We start from the raw sequence: 23,291 nt of genomic DNA, 5'->3' as shown, positions 1-23,291 counted from the left end.
GCATTAATTTTTCAATGTATCTGTAGCTACTGAAAGCAGTTTTACAAAGAAATAACTGTGAAAGCCCTTCTCTAGGAATAAAGAAATTGGCAGATAAACTTTAATTCATTTTTCTTATGTGTTCATTTCATATAATACAGATCTGTGTGACCATATCCATGATTTTAAGGCATAACCTTCACCACCTTTCCAAGATTTTATCTCTAACATAGTAGAAATTATCAGCTCAAGTACAGCAGTATTCAGGGCAATTCAGGAGGAGAGCCTATTTTTCACCAACTATGCATATTATTAGTTCTTTAATTATAAAACCTAATCATATTCATAGAAAATGTACAGATAAAAATAAGAGTTTCAAAAATTATTATTAAAGACATGAAATCAGAAAATGCAAGCAAAGAATTACCTCTGCACACATATTTTGCATCTAATCTTAGCAGGTGCTGAAATTTCACACTTTTTCATTAGCTAAAGTTATGAGAACAGGTGGCTAAAAGATATCCCTAATGTTTATATATACTCATATAAAACTTCTTTTTGCACTTGTAAGTTCAGGTGATTCATTTTTTCCAGGTAATATTGATGGTTTGTCAAACATCCTGAAAATATATTCTATACTGTACTATTATGTGCAAGATAAAATGCTTGTGTTTGAATTAAATTAATGACATATATATTTATAGGGTTGTGTAATATATTTTTACAAAACTTAAGGTAAAGGATTCCCAGCAAGGAACTCTACCTGAGTAATGGCTAAGTCAAGCCTTTACTCCTTCAGTGCTATCATTTATGATGCCCTGAAAGTCAGGTTCTCTACAGTCACTTAGGTATTCATCTTACCTGGGATTAGAACAAGGTACCCTCTGAGTATTCACATTGTCACACAAAGGTTCCCCTCCATGGTAGATACCTGTCCTAACATAGATCTGAAAATAACATCCATATTAGTCTTTGAAATGTTACTGCAAACAAATGTTTTCATTGCAGTCAACACATACCATGATTACAACACATTATCCTTTCATTTTCAGCAAGTGAAAAACAAAACCAAAACTGAAAACCAAACAGCTCCAGCACTCCTCAAATTAATTCATGCTCTGTTGGGTGTTTATAAGCATATCAGTCTAGAAAAAGTGTTTTGGTCTTTCTCCTCATTAATTGCAATACTACTTCTTAAAAAATACGGTGACAAACTTGAAATGAACACTAAAAATCACCCCTGGAATTTATTCTCCATTCTTCCTGTGCTAAGGTGTTGTGAAAGGAATTCCAAGGAAAGAGAGCCGGGGTTGTAGATGTCTTAAATGGAACTGAACACTACACCTGCTTTTTGTCCCCTATTACCCCACATCTTCACTTCCCTAAACAAAGACAGCATGCCCTCATCAGTTACTGTAATACATTCTTAAACATAATTACTTAGAAGACAGATAACATTTCTTTTTCTATCCATTACAATCTCTGCTGAAGTGCTTCACAAGCTGTCTCCTCCTTCTACCAGGCAGAATATTTAGCTGATTACCACAACTCACACTTTTTAAGCAGTATAAAAAAATTTCCAGATGCTAAATCATGGGTGTGTTCTTTAGAATTAAATACTCCAATTTAAGTAAAAGAGTGGTATCATTTTCTAACATGTTAAATAACAACTCTTTTCCAATGTCAAAACACTCAGGAGGGAAACCATGAGCTGCTGAAAAGCCACCAAGTGACGCCGTACCTTGTCTATGTCTCTAATGTTCACATTTACATAGGTAGCACAGAGGATCCTTATTCTGAGAGCACTGTTGATGGTCCAGAGGGATTTGGTGGTAGCCTCTCCGTTCATGTAGGGCGTGGCCGTGGAGATGCGCCTGGAGTAGGATGGCATGGTGAAGGTGTCCAGGGGCAGCTGCGTGTACAGGCTCTCCTTGGCCATCAGCATCAGGTTGGGCATGCGGCCAAGCATGATGCAGCTCCTTATGTACTGCAAGGAAACAACCTAAGTGCTGTGTCTTTTCAAAGCCTACACTCTTGGTAATGGAAACCTAAAAAGATACTTGGGGAGACAGGAAAGTGAAAGAGCTTATCGTGTCCTGCATGCACACCCTGCACAGTGATAGCAGGTACAGCAGTCTGGACATGTTGGTGAGTAGGGTCACACAGCCACATCTCATGTTCTGAGATGTGAAGATCTACAATAATGGAAGGCTGAACTGGAGAGAGAGATGGGAGCTGAAAAAAACACCAGCTGGGTTTGTTGTAGAGCTCCTCAGCCCCAGCACAGCACAGAGCAGATGGATTTGAGCTGTTCCTGGAAGCAACTGAGATGTTTTGGAACAGCAGCCTGCAGTGCAGCACAGGTGACTGACAGTGCCAGTCCCAGGCAGGGAGCACAAGGTAAGCAGCAGACACGCTCATTTTTGGCTCAGTTGTGCTCATTACCTTACGCTCAGCACTGATCCTGACACACTTCACCTGTCCATTCAGGTCTGAGTGCTGAGAGCATTTAGTCTGGCAACACTACCACAAAACACAGTGTGTTAGGACAGGTCCAGCCTGGAGTTAATGAGCAGGCTCTGCTGGGGCACAGCAAAGGCAGACCAGATGCTTCTGAAGAAACCACGCTAGATCAAATAGGTCTGGTGTTTGATCTTCAGATGACTCGGCAAAATTATTCACATATGCCTGCACTTGTTCCCCAGCTCCCAGAGTACAGAGATACTTTTCCCATTATTCAGGATACCCCACCCCTCCTTCTCTCCTCCACTGCTCTGAAGATCAGATTGTCAACCATTTTAGCCAAGGGAATGGGAGCAGTTTATTACAACAATACATTCCTTCAAGAGGAAGCAGCAGCAGCTGCTCAGATGCTCCTCTGTCCCATGTTCTGTCTCACACTCCCACCACTAACAAACCCAGGCAGTGAAGGACGGACAGACAGACACAAGGAAGACTCAGCAATGATTTCTGCAGTGCTGGATGTCTACATTTTTTATCTTATTAAAGTAACGATAAAGCTGTAACAGGAAAACGGTTTTCTCTTTTACCACCCCTTCAGGACAGGATTTACAGTAATGGTTGTTTCATAATTTACAGTCTGATCAAATTTCCTGTTTCATTACATCAGAACCATTCAAATATAGCTCATCTTTTGCCATTAAAAATCTAGGATATTTCTGAAAATACCTACGTTAGATTTAGCACTAACATTAGAGGGAAACATTCAAAGAAGAAAAATTACATGAGTGATACAAATTCTAGTTCAAACTACCTTTTCTTCCCCCTCTCCCTTCTGAAGCACATGGACTAGCCAATTTGTGCTATGTCACTTCCTATGTTTTGGATTAATATAATGAAAAAGCCAGACTTAATACTGATCATTTTTCTCTGCATAAATTTGGATTACTTTGGTGTAGTTCAAAAGAAATCCTTTATGTTACTCACCTTATACTGGCTCAGTGGACATTTTTCTAGCAAGTATTCATCACAGCCACAGACTTTTAAAATATATTTGCCCTGGTACTCCAAGACACAAAGTTTCAGTTGTTCAGATGACAGCAACATACTTCTAGTTTTCTTCCTAATTGCTTCAGCAATAACTTGCTCAGGCACACAGTCATGATTGATTTTTAAGGTGTATTTCTGCTTATCATTGTTTGGTGAGACTATTACCCAAATCACCACTATAATTTGCCCTGGAATAAATATAAAATAATGTCAGGCCTATAATTTTCAATGCAGTTTTCAAACAAACAACTCCCATGCCTCCACAACACAAAGATTTGCTTTTAGTATTAAAAGAAGATGTAAACAAGATTCATTGCCCAAACTGAGAGAGGGTTTATAATTTCTGCAAGGAACTAGATGCATTAAGTTTATTTTTGTCTCTAGTGGAAATTCAAATGTTTAGCCCTGAGGTTAAGAATATTTTTATTAACTGAAAACTACTATTTGGCCTTCAAAAACCAGCAGTAACTCTTTCACATTTGAGGACTGCAAAGTAACTCAATGATTCAGCATTATTATTGCATTCAGATATCTGAATGCCATAGAAAACCAAAGCCAACAAGTTGTTCCCACCCACTAAAAAAGTCACCTCTATTTACTGAGTTATATTTCAAGATTCAGTTAGAATAGCACAATTTTGAATATCCTTTTGAATGTAGAGTCCATCAAGAAGATTATTCTCAATAACTTAAGCTGTTACATATTGCTGGAGTGTACTAAATACAGCACATAAAACAGTGATCTACCTAAGTCAACAGCTGTACTCCTTGATTCCAAACACTGAAAATATGTTTCTGCTGTAAATATTGCCCTTACCTTTGTCTAGTTTGTTGTATATGTGTTTGGGGAGTTCAGCTGAGGACTCTACATTTGGAGGATAGACATACAGTGCTCTGCTGTGTGGGGCATTGGCATCCCGCAGATCCACGGCTTCTTTGCACACGTTCAGAATGTTTCTTCTGAAGTCTTGTACTTCTGGATCCTTCACCATGTCAAACTCACAGACAGGCATGCCAATAGCAAAACCTACAGCATTGGAGCAGCATGAGGATAAAATTGTAACTGACAAGTAGAGCTAAAAATTTCTTCAATCAGTCACAAAAAAAGCCATCATAAAGCAAAATACAGCCTAAAATACATGCCAGCTTCTACATGCATACATAATTGTTTTAAAACATTCGAGAACTACACAGTTCTAAAGTTAAGTGCACTCAGCAGACACAGAAAAGGTTAGAAAACAGCTGTACATTCCCTGAAGATCCTGGAAGCCTTAAATCATTGCTCTCACAGCCAACATTCCTCCTGGAGGTAAAGGACCAGGACTCAACTTCCTTTGAAGTCAGCACAGAGTTTCCAGAGGAGCTGTGAAATTTGATTTTTTCTCAAACCCTGGCAGGATTATTGGTAGCTATTAGGACCATAATCAACTTTGCTTACAATGGAATGACAGCTATTAATTTTTTTTTTAATGATCTACATTATTTAAGTGAGCACTCCAAGAGACACTGAACTTAAGCTCTTTGACACAGGTCCACATAATAACAGTGCTTTTCTTTCAGGTCCTCAGTCTCAGATGTAATTCCATTTACTTTAATGGGATTACTTGGATAAATCATCATTTATGCATGAGTGTTCAAATGGAAACTTTCAATTGTGTTGCATGGTTACCCAACCACTGCTCTCCCCAACTCCTGAACACGTTGAGCTTTACAAAACAGAAGTAATTTACTTATTATGCATTTGTCACAATTAAATAATTTAACAATTAGCAGTACCTCAGAACAAGTATTTCCAGTTGACAAGTCTCTGCCACTGCAGTACACATTTGTTAGCAATGAAACAGGAGTGGGTATGTTTGTATTGCCTCAATTTAATTCTTAACCAAGATGTTTGAACAAATGTCAGATTCCCTGTGCTTCCACAACGGATCATGGAAAATCAGAAGCTACTCCAGAGATGATTCAAAACATCAATTTCTCTCGCCTTCGCATCTCCAATCTCAAGTGGTTTGTTTCCCTCCTCTCCCTATGCTCTTGTGTCAGAAGGGGGAAGAAGAAAGGTGAGAAAACCTAATTTCTGAAATTTGACTTTCTAAGCAAGCTAGAGCAGTATTAAAATCTGTGCCCACAAACGTGGTTTAAGATTTGTAGTTAAATCTAAAATTTATAATTCTGTAAACTCCAAACTAAATTATAACTGACTTCCCAAATAATAGGACAGGCGTTGCTCTGTAATAATATGAAATCCTGCTAAAAAAAGATGAACAAAAAGATACCCTCTAACCCACAGGCAACTACAAATATGCTTTACAAAGCCAAGGTGAATGAAACAGATCAGAAAACAGGAGTTTCAGTCACTGATTATAAGTATTGGCTTTACTATGATCAGCATTTTTGGACATTTGATGCAACAACTGGCAGCTGTGAAACATGACAGATACAGGTGACAAACACGACCCATTTCAGTTTTTTATATTTTGAGGAGGAGTATCAGTTAAACAGTGTTGCAAAAAAAAAATATATATATAATCTCACCTATTTCTCTGTTAAGAATCTTTTCTTCTCTGTTACCTACTGGTTCAATAACTTTCAGAAAAGGCTGAAACAGTCGCAGGTCACAAAGTCTCCGTGTTTCATCGAAAAACTCTTCTCTCTCTGCTTCCTGTGTAACACTTACAAAAATGTAAGAAGATTCATCTTGAAGGAGCTGATAGAGAGGGTACTTCCTTGCTTCTTTAAAGAGTTCATGTTTAATAGTCAGTAAGGTGGCCTCACGGAGGCATTCTAGAGTCACTATCATTCCATTTGGGAGGAGACACTCCACCAGGATCCTGGGGGGCATCAAGTGGATGCCCCATAGTTCACCAGATGATGGCCGTGGAGGCATTTTTAAGTCTTGGGGTAACTTTGGACTTCAAACAGTGATTCGTACGTGTAAACCTGAGTGAAAATCAGAAATTTAAATGTCAAAATTTAAAATACAAACATCACCGAGAATTTCAGATAAAATGGTTCAAACGCCACTTACAACTGCAGATGAATATGCAGGGCTGTATTTTACATTCATAAAAAGGACTTGATAAAAATAAGCCTAAGAACTTGTATTTGAATCTAAATATCTACTCAAACAAAACAGTTAATACTAGTTTGGAAAAATGCCAATATACATATAGTCTTAAGAATAGAGGAATTTTTTTTTATCTGAACTTTTAATTCATTAATAGAACACTTCAATAGCAGAGGGATGAAAATACCTAATACTCAAATTATTATAGAAATTTTAAACCAAATCTCAAGCCAAATTCTCCACAGTTTTCATTTGGAAAGTGAAGCATTTACTATAATTTGGATGATACAAACCATCAGCTCTTTTAAGTTTAGCTACACCAAGGCTTCCACATTTAATTTTTTTTCTCATATCAAACCTCTAAATATTGAAACAACACTTACATTATAGTTGTAAATATTTACTAAAAGCTCTAAACTTGATTTTAAGAATCCATGTACACACAAGACTTGGCCATAGCTGCTTCAGATCAGTATAAGCTACCTACACCAACAACAAACCCTTTTTTCCATTAATGAGACAGAAGAATTGAGCCCCACTAACACTTTGTAGTTGGGCTTGTTTTATTTAGTGCCAATGCCCTGTTCCAGTTCCCTTTGGCAGCTGCATGAATGTCCCTGCCAAGCCAAAGGAAAGGAGGGGAACACGTGTGACCCTGTATCTGTGCTGCTCAGGCCATCTTAGAGCAGAGGAAGTGAGTATGAGAAAGAGAGAAAATGAGAATGGGACAGAGTAAGAGAAAACCAGAGTCTGGACAGAGCAGAGATGTTTTATAGCCCAGTGGGTGAGGGGAGATGCCAGAACTACCCAGCAGGCACACAGTGACACTTCACCAATAAACACTCCTAATCCCTACCTATTTTTAATTTCTTTAACCAGAGGCAGTATTTGTGTATTTGCAAAAGAAATCCAGTTTGTTCAGAATGTTTTCACATACAAACTGTTGGCATCCTGTGACAAGACTGAAGAACACTTCATGTTTACAAAATATTTAGTCTTTTTTACTGGAATCCTGATATTTTCACACAGTATCCTAGATTTTTCTGTAATGAAATAAAGTTGCTTATCTGTGCATTCATTGCTCTTAATTTTGGATAGATCCATCACAGAATCATAGAATGTTAAGGATTGGAAGGAACCCTAAAGAGCATCTCATTCCAGCTCCCATTTCCACTATCCCAGGTTGCCCCAAGCCCTGTCCAACCTGGCCTTGGACACTTCAGGGATGGGGCAGCCACAGCTTCTCTGGGCAACCTGTGCCACGGTCTCCCCTTCCTCACAATCATGAATTTCTTCCTAACATCTACCTAGCCTAAATTTACCCTCATTCAGTTTGTACCCATTACTCCTTGTCCTCTGTGTCCTACAGTCACAAGCCCTCTTAGGACTGGCCCTGTATCTCAGTTTGCTTCACAACAGAAAGGATGGGAAACCCACAAGCCAACAGCTTCACATGTCTTCTGTTGGATCAACTTCCTGAAAGCTCTCACTGTGGAAAAGCAATGGCTGCAATGCTTGCCCTTTGCTCAGCAAGTTTTAAAACTATGCATCTATATGAAAATACATTTCTATATATATTAATTAAATTATGTACATATAAAATTAATGTGTAACATTTTATACATAAGTAAAGAAAAAGTGATCCTCCCTACTGCATTAGCATTTCTTTTCTAAAAAGTTTTCTTCCAAGTACATCCAGTACCTGCTCTTGCCACGCTTCAGGTTCTTACAAAGAAACATCAGAATGAAAATGAGGTTTTCCCAAATTCACTGCTTCCTAAGCAACTCTGAGTAGCAATAGGGTTGTCTTTTTAATCCCTCCTTTGTAGTTGTAGTTTGGGCTTTTAAAAATATCCACAAAAGTTTTGAAGTGCCACTGCAGATTTAGAAAAATGCTTCTCCACTACCACCTCATGCATATTTAGAAACGCTTTGCAACTGACTTCTTTTTAAGAAAGTGCTTAAAGAAGCTGTTTTATTTCCCCCATCATTGTGATAGCCTCAGTGAGCGGATGCTGAAAGATCTCAGCACACACAGTGTATTTACAGAGACAAAACTGGGAAGCTTACCAATTACAAAACATTACCAGTGAACCCAAATAACACCATTCAGACTAACTCCGAGGGTTCCAAACCACTGATAACTATCCTCAGCTCACAGATAAAATGAAATACACAAGTTAAATGGCATCTTTTTGATCACTGAATCACATGCCTATTTACATTTCTTAACTGCAAACACAGGCAGAAGCACATCACTGTTATGGCACAAACCAGCACAAAGCCCCCAAACAAACAAGAATATGCAGTCATATGAGCTTTCCTGTCCACACACACACAATGATAGTACAGATGGACGCAACCAAATTAAATATTCACAACACAGACTCAGCTTATACCAGCAGCCTTTTAATTTCAGTTCCAGCATCCTGCTGAGGCTCTTCGGAACCATGAGAGCCCATTTTCAGCCTGCCCAAGGTGTGTGTTCTCACTCCTCACCCTGCTGGCACTGGGGCTCCCTGAGCCAACTGTTCCAGGTCAGATGGATGGAAGAGGCAGAGAACAACTCACTTTCCCTTTCTTGTGCTGCCTTCTGTTGCTTTAGCTCCTTCCTGAGATCCCCATGGAGTCAGCCTAATGCAGGTCTGCACTGGGGGCTGCCTGACTGCAGCAGGGCTGGGCAAGAGCAGCTGCAAGGATGGTGCCTCGTGCCACTGCAAGTTTTCCTCCCTCCTTACCAGCAACAAAGAAACAGAGACAGGAGTGGGGGGGATAAATGTAAATCCTTTTAGCCAAGCATCTCTTCAAAATAAACATCAGCCTTGCCTTTCCTTAAAGAATTCAAACCTTAAATGACAACTCAGTACCTTTTCTTTAAAAACTTATAAATGGTCCAAATGTGACATACTAAAATCTACAATTTTTAGAGCAACTGCACCAAGACAGCAGCTTTTGTTCCAAGCTGGGATACAGGCATGTGCTAGAATGGTGCATACAGTGACTGTGTGCACATTCATTCTACTTGCACATGTAAGCACGCCTCCAGGGTTTGGATTTGGAAAGCAAGAATGTAAACAGAAACGGTTTTGAAGTATAGCTGGCAGCTTGTGTTTCTGTGTACACTTTAAAATCTGGAAGGCTGCCTGGAATAAATAGAATCAATTATGTTCTTCGACAGTAAAAGGACAGTAAAAGGACTGTAATTTTAAGGGAATTCTAGAGAGATGTTATTTAAATCAAACTCCAAATGAACACTTCATCACACCTGCAATCCCTGACCTTCCTAAAGCACCTTAAACATTTTTTCTCCTGCCAAAAGCTTTGGGACATCTGGACTAGCACAAAACAATCTCTAGTTTTGGGAATCCATTCAAAAAGAATAAACATACATGAGGAAAGACAGCAGGAAGATAAATATGCCTTCCATAATACAGATTCCTACTTGCTTCCAGACACACTTAGCATATGAATACTAATTTATATAACCTATTTTCTTATAGGTTACATAAATAATATCATCTAATATAGACTGTATAGTTCCTTATTAAGAATATAATATTCCAAGTTTAGAAAATTTGGTTTCAGTAAACTATGACAGTTCTATTGCCTCACAGATGAAAACATGCTCTGCATGTCAGAGGGGCAATCTAGAGGAAAAAAATATTATTGTTCACTTTAGCAGACATAGCCTGTCTGTCATCAGCATAAGTACCTACAGTTACTTTTGAGGCTCTGCGAGAAGTTCTTCCCTCTCTAAAGAACCAACTAGCAAGAAATGTTAACAAGCATACAAGGAAGCAAAAAGTGCACTGTGCTGTAATATTGTACTGAAGTATAAAGTATGGGATGCTCATGGAAAGAAGTACATACATCCCAGTGACTGAGCAATCTGCACTGCTGTACACATCAGCCACTGTTTCAAAACCCATTCAAAAGGACAGACTGAACGCTCCATACAATTTTATCAGCCCACGGTTGAGACTGAATGAGTCATTCAGCAAACTGTTACACTTTAATTGAAGTCCATTAGTTTCTCCAGTCACAAGACAAATCCCATTACACTGTTTTTACAGACAGGATGTAGCAATGTTTTATAATATTTTGTGGCATCTTTGGTATCAGTGAGCTGCTCATTAGGATTTGTGTCTGGATTTGATTTCTTTTCCAGGCAGAAGTTTTCTTTAGACTCCTAGCATTGCCTTCTATTCATTTAACAGTCCAACAATTTATGATCCTGATTTACTGTGCACTCATCTGTAGGTTAAATGATTTTCCTGATTCTCTATCACACTGACAGAAGTATCAATTACAGGTATGAACCCAAATAAGCTTTTTTTGTGTAATCCCCAGAACAGAAGCTGTGAGTTTGTGCAAATAAAAGAGTTCCTGGAACAAGAATAACACTTTTCAGAATGCAAGGGACATTTCTAAATGCCAAAATGTTTTATTCTCACCATCAGACAGATCAGACACTCTAAAACATGAAGAGAACTGAACAGAATTGTCTGTCTAATTTTGCTGCTGTCCAAACCTGCTGTGTGGTGACAGTGAGACTGCCCCAGACTAGGTATTTTCAGTACTGTCCTTTTGTTCTTCCTGTTTGACAAGCTGGCACTCTTCCAGAATCCAGGAAGGCTAGTACAAAGATGTCTGAAACTGTCCTCCATGAAAACATTATTACACACAGATTTAGCTGGTAAAAATACTGCTTTGTTCAGAACAGAAAACAGCAGACTCTTGCACTGCAGGCGTGTCTAATTCATGCGTATTGCTTTCGTCCGTATTTCCCAGAAAACATGCAGATACCCGGAACTCCTTATCTGATCACAAACAGCAGCCCAAGGGAAGCAAACAGGAGGATTTAACACCGTCAAAAACATCTTAGCATTTTGTTTCCTTCTGAAGCAGGCAAGTATTTCCAAACACTACCAATTTTATTTGTAGTTACCCATTTCTTCCACCCTTCAAAACCAGTGCTGAGTACATTTGCCTTGTTCTAGACTGAGCTAAAGACCCCTAAAATTACTGGCAACATCTGTAGAATAATAGTACTGCTGAAATACTAGATCTTTTTTTTTTTCCTGAATGCAAAAGCTCACTAGAATTTAGTGAAAAGCAGTTTCAGTTTAGTTAGATATGAGAATATGGGGTGGCTACGTTTCAGAGCTGTTCTCTTTAAAGTTATCTTACATCCAGATTGTTTTTCAGAATACAATATTCTCCTAGTGACTCTCAGATACTATGAATAAAAGTAATGGTGAGGTCATCCTGAAAAAAGAAGAACTCACTACAAAGTATTTCCCAAGAGGAACTATGTGTGCTATGTTGCTGCAGGATCAAACAGCTGAAACAAATCCAAGATGATCAATTTAAAAATATTTACTATTGCTGGAGTATTTTTTTCCTTTCCAAGTGAACCAAAAGACCTTTGTGAATTCGTATTCTGAAATCCCCTTGCTTGCCCTCCCCCATCCATGCAGGCACAGTGTTTATAGCTTCCCTCACTGTCTGGGAGCCATGAAAACAGGATCACGAGAAAGAAGCATTTTCAAGTTGCTGGTGACCTCCAGAACTCCCACTATGACTGTGCCTTCTCCCTAGGGATCCCATGACATGCCAAAGGCAGAATATCTGTCCTAGAACATTTTCTTCCAGCTAAAGGCAGAGAACTTTTTCTCTTTGTTAAACAAAGAAAAGCCTGGAATTAAATTTTCCTTTTTAGTCCAAAATCATTCAGTAATTCCATCCCTAGCTCCACCTCAAAGGACAGGATTTTGTTATTTATAGAGGACCAGTAGTCATAAAGCACAATAAAAAATTAGAAAAGCAACATATCATCTATTTACACTTCACATATCTGCTTACTCATTATTTCAGCAATTAGCTTGGCTTCGTGTGTAGCAGGATGAGAATTACCTTTCCACCTGGCTCTGTGCTGTTCCTGCACAGTAGGCTGTGAGCTCTGAAGGTCAGTGAGCAGCACCCAAATTCTTTCAAGCTGTTTAAATCAGAGCAACATGCCATTTTGTACCCATAGAAATAAGGTTTTCCTTTGATTACATATTTTTGTTTAATACTCCATTTCATATGGCTGAAAAACATTGTTTTATGTGAACATCAGGAAAAACACAAAGCCAAAGCACACCACAAAACCTTACTCTGCTCCTTGCTGCAAATATTAATGGTTTCAATGTCAGCTTTCACATGCAGTTCTACTTTTGGAAATTAGTGCCAGACGATGTAAACAAAAGCTTACTCTAGAATGTAACTAATGAAACCAGGTTTGAGAAGTAAAAATGCTGGTTATATAACAAAAAAAAAATCCACCTTAAATAATTCTGTTTACTTTTCTTTCCATGTTTCTTCCCATCCTCCCACCTTCCTGGGATATTTGGAATGCAGACAGTAAACAGGATCTTTAAAAACAGGAAGTGCTGGCACACAGACAAGGAACCAAAGCAGAGTTAATCCAGGTGTTCTGTGCTCCAGTCTAGTCTGAACCCCCACCCAACATAAGCAGCTGTGTAGCAGACCTGTAACTCAGATCCAGGGCCTTTCCCAGTGTTGATCTCCCCAAATTTGTCACCTTGGCTTTCAGAAGTAACTGCTGCAGCACGATGAACCTCCAGCTGCACTGAGGAAGAGGAAAGATTTCCTCTCCCAACTGTCCCTACCCAGAAAGGCAGGGAAAGAACCGCAACAAAACTCCGGAGGTACTGCAGACCTCACACAGTTACACTTACCTCTCTGACACGAGCAACGGTGTCAGGAGTGTTCAATTATTAATTTACATTCATCTTTGCACAGAATAGTCATCCTGTGAGCCCTTTCTTTCCTGAGAAGCAGCTGAAAAAGACATCAGACTCAGACTGACTTACAGTATCTTGTTTACTTCCCATATAACGTTTCTTAGGATGCAGTCTGGCAGCAACTTTAAATTGAGATAAAGTGTTTCTGCTGTACTAAGTTACTCCAGACCTTGAAAGCAGCCAATGTGTAAAACCAGAAAAGCTTTTGCAGTGGCAGTGGATAGCACCATTCTTGCATCTTCACAGATTTTTAATAGTAAGCCTAGAACACTGAACTGGAAACATAAGTTTCAGTTCTGTAATCCAAATATAAATTAGCTTTCCAATTATGCTATCTTTACAGACTTCTGCAGCCAAATAGTACTTAACAGGAGCATGGGTTTAGTCTGCATGGACTTACTGAATTCAGTTAGCAGAAATCATTATCTTTTATTTACTGGCAAACAGAGGATAGCACACAACTTCATTTCTGTTAGAGGATTTGTAAGGAACCACATGCCTCAGCAAAAGCCATGGAAGCAGATTGTTTTATTTTTCTCTTTGTTTAAACTCCTCAACTGAAAAACTAAAACAATGCTTCTCCACTGAGCTACTCCTTAGCTCCCTTTTCAAAACCATTTGTTGAGCGAAGGAAGTTTGTAGCAGAGTTAACACAAAGGCACAGCCACTATAATGAAAAAACTCAATTCTGCAGCTAAATACACTTGTCCTATAAACAGCTGAAACTCACACAGTTCTTAGCAGGTTATCCTATGAAAGACACATGGAATAAGTCAGCAGCAAACAAATCCGGTGCCGTGCAAACCCTGCCCTGTGGAAGCTGTTGTCTACCTCCACACAAGCTACAATCACAACAAGAAAATACCACAGCTTTTCAAGGGTCAGTCACAAATGAAGTCCTACTCCCTATCACTTGTTTGTGATACAGTCAATGGTGATTAACTAAATATTCATTTGGCAGTAGATGATAACCCTGCTGAGAGGTAAACAGCAACAGTTTTCCACAAAATATTTTCAACAGACCAAGATTGTCCTGCCTACCCCCCACACCAAGTGGGGATAATACTCATCTGCAAAGAATTTGGCAACACTAATTGCTCCCATCAGGCTTCATCTCCCTAAAGGTCACAGATCACACTGGTGTACTGCACTTAAGCACACAGGAAAACTGGGCCTTCTATATGAAACAACACTGCAAGACTAAATTCCCGATTCTGTAAGCTTATCTGACTGCTTCATGTAAGTTACAAAGAAAAGTTTCTCTGAAACCTCAAGGAGTGTTTATTCTCATTGTAGCTGTTGACCCTGGTTGAACAGCACTTTTCTCTGCATTTACAGGCTGGATACCACAATCGTGATGCTCAAGACATCAATACATTTGCATCTGTGTTCAACAAGTGCAAACAAACACGATTCACTGTGACTGTCTGTGTCAGCAGGCCCTGCACACTCCAGCCTGAAGCTCAAAACCAGCTCTGGTAAACGGGGACATGGTTCTTTAGCATCCTTAATCAAATGGCTATCACTCCTGTACATGACTTTAGAAACATCTGCTACGATTTGATGTTAAAGTTTCCTGCAGAAGTTACGCTGCAGATGAAACCAAATGCCTGTTAAACTATATCAACATTATTCTGCCACATTAAGTGTACAAGGGAAAGAGGAGAGAGAGAGTGCAAGCAAGAGAGAGAGAAGGTCACCACCATGGATCCTGTGGTGTCCCGCTGGTCCTGCAGTGCCCTGGGCTTCTTCACAGCGGTGGCAGAATCCCACGTGGCTCCCTCCCAGTCCCTCTCGCGACCATGAGAAGCTTGAGTGGTTTTTGTTTCCTCATTAGCATGAGAGGTGAGAGTAGGCGTGGTTTTCCAGATCCTCATTAGCATGAGGCAGAGTGGGAGTGGTTTTTGGCTCCTCATTAGCATGAGAGGTGAGAGTGGGTGTGGTCTCACCATTGCACATGGTCAGGTCTTATTTTGGTGGTCATTAAGGGTCTCCTCTGTGGGTCATACAAGGCACACACCCCCAAAACCAAGAGTCCTCTTTGTGACCCCACTCCTTGGCTTGTGCAGTTACACACTTGTTCTATAACACACCCCATGAGCATTGCTGTGAAAAGCACTGCTTTTGGTCAGAACTGAAACTCTTCATTTTTGTGGCTCATGCACAGGCAGCTCTGGTATTTCTGCAACAAGTTTCACCACTAAGCAAGTGTTTAAAGCAGATGCTGGAAATGTTAATACCCCTTTCCTTACAGCATCTGCTTTGCAAACCATGTTGTGCAACACAAGCTTGGTAAGCATGGGGCTACTGAGACACGAAGCTGTGTGTTGTGCATCCCTTTTTCCTCTACTTCAAGCTGTAACCCAAATTGTTTCTCTAACAAGGTCAACATACCAGCAATTTGTGGTTGATGCATCAGAAAGAAATTGCTAGTGTTTGTCTAAATAGATAATGTTTGCAGTGAACATGAACTTCCAAAGAAGTGACATAAGCTCATAGGTATTTAAGCAGTGACTATCAGCCACCTCTCTGTAGTAGTTTAAGGATTTCCCAGCTTCTCAGTTTAGAAAGTCACTTTCATATCCAGATTAAATGGTTTGAGACTAAGGCACATGCAGCCTACTTACTACTACAATCAGAGCTCTGTAAGAAGGATATATTAAATTGAAAGGCCTTTACTTTAAAAAAGTCAAAAAGATACTGGTAGTAATCAGTCACTGCTATTGAGGAAATTTTACACATTTACACACAAAATGAAGTATTTTTTTAAATACATGGATGGTTCTTCTTCATTAATGTTTTTGTAGGTTTGTATATTCAAAAAGACTGACATCAGTTTTCATCCTGGTGAAATTTAAACATAGAATAGAACAGAAGACAACAAAAGCTCAAGTGTTTTGGATTTAATTTCCACCCATTAAAAAAACAGCAATTAGGGAAGCATATCTATCTTGCAAAGCATCTTTTTTGTTGTTTAAATAAATGCCTGCTCACCTACCAGGACAACAAGAGACTGGAATCTATAATCATGGTTACACTTCTCATATCACCCTGAAGCTGTTTGTGATACTGCACTATCTGCTGATGTGCAGTGAAAAGCCTGGAAAAGAGGTGATGAAAGAAGACCTGAAGAGCTGGATTACAAAGCACTTTGACAACGTATTTAAGAAGAGTTTCCATAGTCAGGAATAGGTTTTGCTATCCTTTTCTTCATGTATAAACTCTGCCATTTTATTGCCTGTTCACTTCTGTTTTCATCTTTATCTCTTGGTGGCAGTTTTTGCCATCGCTCCCGAACTGTCAAAACATTCCAAGCTGGAGCTATCTGAGATCAAGGCAGTGCTGCTGAGCTGTGATAACAGCAGCAGTGCTTTATGCTCCATTTCAGAGCAAGCTGAAGAGGGAGGCAAGTTATTAGAATTTTATATGTTCAACTTTGGTTGAACACGAGCAAAAGAGTTAATCTCTACCTTCTCAAATAAAATGTTAAAATCAATTTAAGCCCTTTATTTTAACTAGCAATCTCTTATCCAAAAACTTAAGGTAACTGTATAAGTTTATCCTCTCCAATTACAGCATTACAATTTCATTTATTACCATCTTACACTGAAATACAAATGCAATTTATCACAAATCAATCTTTGTGAAAAACTTGTTAGATTGGCAGTGGAACTCACAGGCACATCCTCAATTATACATCATAATCAAAACTATTCCAGATGTCTGGTTGTTGCTTAAAAATTAGCTCTTAAACACCAGAGGCTTTCTTGGGACAAGTGCTCTTTTACAGTACTTAACACCTGGAAATTGAATATTTCAGAGGTGACAGCATGAAACTGCATGAAGATAAAACAAAATATATTTATCACTTCCCTCCCACCAGTGGAGACTGCCTTGATAAACTGGTAAGTAGAACTGGTTGTTCAACATCCACATAGGCAGAAGAGCAATTTTCAGTGTTATTAGTATCACTTCCACTTTTATTATTAGTCACAGCATTTCCTGATTATTCTGTAAAGAGCTGGAATATAAATAAAAAAATGAAGACTAAGTGCTATGTTTTAGAGTGTAAGCAGTTTAACACCACAGGCATATGTTGGAATATTTGGAATGCTAGTTTTGACTTCCCTTTTCCCAGAGGAAGTTAGCTCTATCTAGAAAGTTCTTGTGTTAGCACCATTAACTTCCATCTTTCAAACCGTGCCTGTAGTCAAGAGTCAAGTTAAGTGTTTTCCAGATTTAATGAAAAGTATCTTAATGGCACAAGCACCGAAGCTGGATCACAACATTCCTCATCACAGAAAGCGCATTTATTGAGTTGTGTCAGAACTGAAACTGAATAGTTTGAGAAAGAAACAATTCCTCTCCACTCTGTCTGCCTGGTAAACAAGCCCTTACCCCTCTGCTCATTCTCCCTCGTTTGCACTTGTATTTTCAAGCATTCCATATTTAGTTTGCCAATGTCTTTGCAGAGATCAGTCTCCTCACTTTTCCAGCAAGTCAGATGTCAAAGTCCCAAGGTACTGGAAATTTTGTTCTTTTAGATTCAGATCACAGAACAGGCATGTAATTCTACTTATGGCTGATTAGTCTCAGAAGAAATGCTGAATCTTGAATATTGTCCTTTCAGTACTGTTCAAAGTTTCTTGCATTTTGAGAACGTTCAAGAATTTTTTTCTTTATTAATTGCTGATAGCTAAGAAAAGGAACAAGGTTGCAACAAGGAGTAACTTCTTTATTCAACAATTTAGTGTCCTCTGCAAGGATCCACAGCTTAAGAGTGGACAGATTTTTTTCCAAGACAACAATAGTAATTTCACCAGAAAATTAATGCTTTTGGAAGAAGTAGGACCTAATTTAACAGCAAGAGTTAAAAATCAGGAACAGTCTTGGAGCATATTGGGCAAGAGTCATTCATCACCATTAACTGCTAGATTAAGTATTGGCAAAAGACTAACGAGTATGAAAAAAAGAAAAACAGTGAAGTCCTAATGACAGATAAGTTTTTTGACATGTTGTACAGTCTAGGAGGCAACCACCCAGCTTTCTCTCTTTTCTGTTGGAAAGAAAATAACCCAAGAGATGTTTCTCTATATTTCTTTCCTGTAGAAAAGGGTCAGAATATACAGATTTACCACAATAAATGTGACTCAGCTAACTAAAAATTTCAGGGAATTTACAGTCAGTCTTAGTCAATTCAGTAAGTCTCCTGTATTCAACAAATATGCTTTGTGGTTCACAACCTTCAAAAGCTACATTTGCAAATCTTTCTTTAATCAGAAGGTGTAGGCAAAACTGCCAAGGTTTTTCTGCATAAAAATCCATGAAGGTAAGTTAATTAAAGCAAATGTGTTAATGAGTAGACAAAAATCCCAAACAACAAACCCCAGTCTCTTTGGGCTTTATCTAACCCTCCACTGGTGAAAAGCAACAGGACATGAAACCAGAGATCACTGAACCTAAAGCTGTATGTTTGACCCAACTGTTTGTTCTTAAACTCGACTGAAGCAGCCACTGCTATTGCTGCAAGTCAAGCAAAGCTTCACCAGTGCTCCATCATTCTTCCCGTTCAACTTGACTAAGGTAAGCTGGCCTCTTAGAATTTTGTTTTTACATTTCTGGAGCTCAGGTATGTGAGCACAGTTTTCCAAAGACAGACTATAACCATTCCCAGGGAGTTTCCTTAGCAGACACAATTGACCAAGTGCTTTTATCCCCTGCTTTGCTGGCTTTAAGAACACTGGAAATAGAGAACAGGTGATGATGTCTACTGTCCCTCACATTCCTTCTTTGAAATACACAGGCCTCTTAGATTGTCTTGCACAAAATCTGTGCCCAGAATTAGAAAAATACTTTTCTAGAATTCAAGTGTACTTACATCCCATATAAAACAACATATGTGCTAAGTATTGCTTAGACTGAGAAGGCAGATCCAGAATTACATAAACTGTACTCAGTCTGCTGCATTTCTATATGACTACAAGCTAACGTACAGCGTTTATAAAAATGCCTCTTTTTCTTTTTTAAACCAGTTTAATTCCCTCTACCCCCTAGCTGGGCTTCATTTTGTGCTGGATTTTTTGTTTGTTTGATTGATTGTGTGGGTTTGTTTGTTTGGATTTTGTTAAAGTTAATACTATACCAGTGCTGCAAAAGAAAAAAAAAAAAAAAAAAAAAAAAAAAACACACCCAAAAAACCAAACACCAAAACACAGCAGTTAATACTCAGAGTATTATTTCTGGTCCATTTAACAATTCATTAACCATTCAAAAACAGATCTGTAGAACAAATTCAGTTGGGAGGAACCTCTGGAGGTTATCTTGACCAACTCCGTAATCAAAACAAATCACATACATTCATTGTCCAATTAAATATAGAGAGGAACAAATATATTCTCTCCACTGCTCCCATTTGGATCAGGACACTACAAAGAGACAATTGAAAGATAATTCCTTGCCATGACACATTCAACTTCAAAAGCAAAAGCAAATTCCCATCCAGTTTTAGCATAAATATTTTTGTGGCCTCTTCTAGTCATAGCTACAGACAGGCATCATCCCCTTGGAGCAGCTGGATGTCTGGCTTTTTAAAAGGATGAGACAAAACTCCCACAATCATGGAAAGCAATGCATAAAAAGCTGCAAAACCCCCAAACCTTAGCTCACACTAGAAGCCACGTCTGTTCTCCAGTTAGCCAATGTACAAACTCTTATTCTTTCCCTCCAAGTGCTCCCCCTCCAACTCCATCATACACACCAAAAATGCAGATATGGCCCACTTTTTTCTCAGTGGGGAGGATTTACTAGATCTCACATATTTTTCAGTAATTACAAACCAGTATGTAATATGACAAAACTTAGTTGTATAATGTTATTTGAAGACTGAACTAGAAAGACAAGTTTTGCAGGATTATTTTTGTCCAGTTATAAATAACAAAAGCAGCTTCTGCATCAGTATTGAAGTTAAAACAAAGTATCTTACCTTCCCCTCACCCAAAGACAACACTCCTCAATGTCCTATTAACTACAGTCTTTGTTAACCTTCATTAATGTACTGCACTAGGCAAAGCAAAGCTACATTATACCAGTCTACAGCTGCTATTATTTCTTGTGTGATTTGGAACTAACATATCATCATCCTAATTTCCTCTCCCCCCTAACAGGCAAACAAAACCAATAGCAACAATCTTCCATGTGGAAATGAGTGATATTTGCAAGGTGTTTGGAGTATTCCTGACACCCAGAGAGAATCTGCACCAGAAATCTCAAAGATTGCACAATGAGTTGATGTTTTAAGTACAAAACATAAGAAAACAGTTTTTGCTGACTTAGGCTTGCTGCCTAGTAATTTAGAGATAGTTTTAACTCAGAAAGAAATTAAAGTTACGATGATCATCAAGGTTGTTCCAAGTTGTATTACACAGGAGCAAGCCATTAAAAAGCACACCACACACACAAAAATCTGAGCAACTGTGGATCAGGATGTCCATTTCTTATGCCATAACACCTTTTAAAGATGTGCTTTTCTTCCAATAACTGGAAACCTCTTGTGAGGTTACTTAGTTTGTTTTGTGAGATAGCATGAGGCTAAAGCACGAACTCCTTGCTGGTTGCAGAAATTCATATTCTAAAGCTTTGAACAACTTTTAAAAAAAGAGTCATCCAGGAAAAAGTATCCTCTATTTGCTCACAGAAAGCAGGAGTAGCGTGATTATCAGAGAAACAGTTAACTAAGTATTGAACCACTTTATGACTTCCAATAAAGCACAATTGCTTTGTAAACAAATCAGCTACACCCCCTTTCCCAAAGAATACTCCAGAAAGAAGGAAAAAAAAAAGTAAATACAGTAAATGTAACAACAAACAGAATTAACTTGCCATTGATACAGAATGACAATTTGGAGCAGCCAATTAAAACACTTTGGCATGGATTTGTAGGCTGGGATTCGCCTGTCCTGAATGAACACCAAGCATTGTCTCCAGATTGCTAAGAATGGCACCAAGTTAACACCTAGGAAATGCAGGGCATCTCACCAGTCAAATTCCAACTGCAGCTCCAGACCTGCTGCATTTATTGTCCTAATGAAAAAATGGAATATTCCATGGATCCCATAGGAATTGTGTGGTTCCATAAATTCCTCTGTGAACATTGTGAGCTTGGTTGATGTGTGCTTTCTCTACATTGGCTAAAACATGCTTCTAAATAAGTAACAACTCTGACAGTTTTCCAATGCTATTCTTTGAGAATAAAGTTATTTATTGTGAAGCTTTAAGTTCAAATGGGGCTTTATTTTGGAACAGCTTATCCAGTCAGTTCCTCATAGCAGACACATTATTAAATCCCATCACCCTGCATACTGGACTATTCCCAGGAACTAACAAAGTTTACACACAAGAAGTGGACTTTGATTATTACATTGCATTATAGAATTGCAGCATGGAAGCAACAAGTATGAGTACACCTCTATAAACTAACAGTGAGATGGAAGAAACTAAAGAATGAGTCAGATCACGATGGGAAAGTTTCTAACTTTATCCAATGTGATAAATTTGAACACCTGGTACAGCTCAAAGCAGGGATGTGAAAGTACAAATAACTAACAAAACAAAATACATTTTTTCTATTAAGTTCTACAAAATATAGACTTAGCTTAGAACCCAATTTACCACTCCTTTATAAGTTTGCTGCAGAATTAAATCAAGAAAAGCATCATATTCGCTACTGTCTACTTTTAAAGTATATATACTTGCCTCCTGTTTGTTCTGAATAGGTCCTGCTTATAAAGTAACCTTAGTTCAATCAGGTCTTTAGTCAAAAAGAAAAGAAAGATAGAGAAAAAATATAAAAATTAAAGACATATCCATAGAAGCTACAGAAATAATTGGCCTGATATCTTAATAACTTAAGGAATACTGAAAACAGCCACAAAACCCCCAAAGAAAAACAAACAGGCAGTTTGTGCTAGTTTGGCCAAAGTTTTGCTAATATAGAGTCTACCAGAAAACACACAAATACTGGCAAGAAACAGCAGTTTCATATTTAACATCAGTACAAACCGATCTCTGGGCAGCATAAAATAGGAAAGAAGGTTTTACAAGCAGCAGGGACGAGACACTGCTACTGTCAGCCGAGCGCATCTGGAAGCCGGAGCTTGTGCGCCAGGATCCACACACACCCATCGGGAGGGGCTCCGCTCCCAGCGGCATCACCCAGCCCCGTCCCCAGCACTGCCGGAGCACATTCACAGCAAACAGCTCCACTCCAGGGGTGGAGACACCCACGCTGGAAAACAACAAGCCGCTATTCTTCCTCTGCCGGGTCGCGTCCCTGCGAGCACCCCGAGCGCGGGATGCGGCGGGGGAGCTCTGCCGGCCGAGCGCAGCCCCACGGCCCCTCAGCCCCGCGCTGCCGCCGGAGCCCCCTCAGCGAGCGGCGCTCCGGGAGCGGCCCCTCACGACCCCCGCCGCGCCCGCCTCACTCACCCGCCCGCCGCGGCCTCCCCGGGCCGGCCGCGCCCGCCGCGCCCCGGGCCGCGCCCGCCGCCTCCCGCCGCTGCGGCCGCCCCGCTCGCCTCGGCCGGTGCCTGTGCCCCGGGCGCGGGCGGCAGCGGCGCCGGCAGCCGCTCCCCGACAGCCGCCGCCTCCCGCACGGGAATAACAGGAAGGGAGCGGGGCTGACCCCGGATGGGGAAGGCACCGCCCGCCGGAACGGGAACCGCGGCGGGGGGAGGCGGGCGCGGGGCCCGCGGGGCCGGTGGTGGCGGGGAGCGGGCCGGGGGAGCGAGGTGTGCTGGGGAATCACGGGCTCGTCCTGCCCCGGTTGCTGCCCTGATGTCAGTGACACCCCCGTGCCCTGCACATCGCGGCGCGTCTGGCCCAGTCTTGACCCTTTTCCCACTTGGACCACCAGGTTTCTTTACAATCAGT

The 23,291-nt window shown here is 39.9% G+C and overlaps 1 protein-coding gene across 5 annotated transcripts in view; it reads right to left on the bottom strand.

The window, feature by feature from the left end:
* PIK3CA (phosphatidylinositol-4,5-bisphosphate 3-kinase catalytic subunit alpha) overlaps window positions 1-16,939 on the bottom strand; it is a 35,746-nt gene extending 18,807 nt beyond the window's left edge. The window contains exons 1-8 of one of the 5 annotated variants that reach the window (XM_053951990.1): window positions 13,299-13,410; window positions 12,883-12,989; window positions 12,472-12,553; window positions 6,024-6,428; window positions 4,306-4,515; window positions 3,427-3,677; window positions 1,721-1,966; window positions 841-926 (exon numbers count right to left, since the gene is read on the bottom strand). In XM_053951990.1, coding sequence (XP_053807965.1) covers window positions 841-926; window positions 1,721-1,966; window positions 3,427-3,677; window positions 4,306-4,515; window positions 6,024-6,375 — 1,145 coding nt within the window. In that variant the 5' untranslated portion in view covers window positions 6,376-6,428; window positions 12,472-12,553; window positions 12,883-12,989; window positions 13,299-13,410. Of the gene's footprint in view, window positions 1-840; window positions 927-1,720; window positions 1,967-3,426; window positions 3,678-4,305; window positions 4,516-6,023; window positions 6,429-7,411; window positions 7,518-12,471; window positions 12,554-12,882; window positions 12,990-13,298; window positions 13,411-15,067 lie in introns of those variants that run through there. The other 4 variants (XM_053951993.1, XM_053951991.1, XM_053951988.1 and 1 more) reach the window with 4 other exon arrangements.
* Window positions 16,940-23,291: the final 6,352 nt, after the last annotated feature.

Source organism: Vidua chalybeata, chromosome 10, assembly GCF_026979565.1.
Source record: "Vidua chalybeata isolate OUT-0048 chromosome 10, bVidCha1 merged haplotype, whole genome shotgun sequence".
Taxonomy (NCBI): domain Eukaryota; kingdom Metazoa; phylum Chordata; class Aves; order Passeriformes; family Viduidae; genus Vidua; species Vidua chalybeata.
Note: the sequence above shows the minus strand (reverse complement) of the source record. Positions and strands in the feature narration are given on the sequence as shown.